Source organism: Pyxicephalus adspersus, chromosome 4 (genome assembly GCF_032062135.1).
Source record: "Pyxicephalus adspersus chromosome 4, UCB_Pads_2.0, whole genome shotgun sequence".
Lineage (NCBI taxonomy): Eukaryota > Metazoa > Chordata > Amphibia > Anura > Pyxicephalidae > Pyxicephalus > Pyxicephalus adspersus.
Genome location: NC_092861.1, coordinates 154,334,158 through 154,335,538, shown reverse-complemented (window position 1 = coordinate 154,335,538; position 1,381 = coordinate 154,334,158). Strand labels below are relative to the sequence as shown.

The window sequence follows — 1,381 nt, the reverse complement described above, 5'->3', positions numbered from 1 at the left end:
GCTCTTGGGCCCTCCTTCTGCGCATTCTCAGGCATACGCAGGAGCCTTTTTGTGAAAAGAGAAAAATCTGCCGATCACACACATGTGCAGTGAGATCAAGTTTTTGTTTCCATCCTGCGTCAAGCGATTTAGCGCCTGGGTCAGGTGACCTCGGAACAAGAACGTAAAAGAAGATGGCGGCGCCCCGGCCTGAAGATCTATACCGGGACAAGATGGAAGAGACCTGAAGACCCATTGACTGTTCTGGGGGACTGATGGGAGCACAGGGACCCCCGGGATAACTACGTCACGCATCCCACAGGCTCTGGGTGACCTCAGATATGGGCAGAAGGGGCAATTCTCCACCAATGGGAAAGAGATTTCAGATATTTTTTTTAATACTTTCGGCTTGGTTCCGCCTTAAGGTGACCCGGAACCGGTTTGGTACCAGACAGAAAATTGTTCCGAACAGGAAATACAAGGAAAACTTTTTGACGTCTCACAGAGGAAGCGTTTCGTACGGAATGACGTCATCCGTTCGGTCACGTGAGCGGAACTATGTATGCGGAGTTCAGCATACACTTCCGGTTTGGCAAACATTACATCCGGAGTAACGCGGCCCGGTTTTTACATATGAGAATGTCTTCTACTTCCCGGAAGAAAGCGGAGCCGAGCGAGAGCCCCCCACACAATACCAGTGAAGAGGAAGAGACGTCCGAGGATGATGGCGAAGTGTCTAAACCCCACACAGGTACAACGACCGACCCCTAAACTATCCCCGAACTCTATACGCCCGCCTCGCCTCCCTATGTCACGGCCTTCCAGCCTCCCTGTGTCACGGCCTTCCAGCCTCCCTGTGTCACGGCCTTCCAGCCTCCCTATGTCACGGCCTTCCAGCCTCCCTATGTCACGGCCTTCCAGCCTCCCTATGTCACGGCCTTCCAGCCTCCCTATGTCAAGGCCTTCCAGCCTCCCTATGTCAAGGCCTTCCAGCCTCCCTATGTCACGGCCTTCCAGCCTCCCTCTGTCACGGCCCTCCAGCCTCCCTCTGTCACGGCCCTCCAGCCTCCCTATGTCACGGCCTTCCAGCCTCCCTATGTCACGGCCTTCCAGCCTCCCTATGTCACGGCCTTCCAGCCTCCCTATGTCACGGCCTTCCAGCCATGTCTCCCCCCCCCACCTCTCATTTGATTTGGCAATGTCTTCCTGTTGTCATTTCCCCCAGATTTATCTTCTATGTCATTTGAGGAGCTGATCCAACTGCAGAACAAAGTGGGGACAAAAGCTTTCCACAGGGCCAAGCAGGAACCTCCGAAGATGAAGAGAGAGCTTCAGGAGAGCTCGCAACTCAGGAAAACAGAGTGAGTCAGGGTCACCGGGGACACTAATAGGGTGGGGGCGT

General features: G+C 54.6%; 1 protein-coding gene across 1 annotated transcript in view; it reads left to right on the top strand.

Moving 5' to 3' along the window:
* Nucleotides 1-1,381, top strand: part of LOC140329939 (kelch domain-containing protein 3-like) — a gene marked incomplete in the record, with an annotated part of 19,842 nt that overhangs the window by 15,084 nt on the left and 3,377 nt on the right. Inside the window, 2 exon segments of the mRNA XM_072410329.1 lie at nt 513-730; nt 1,205-1,340. Coding sequence (XP_072266430.1) covers nt 513-730; nt 1,205-1,340 — 354 coding nt within the window.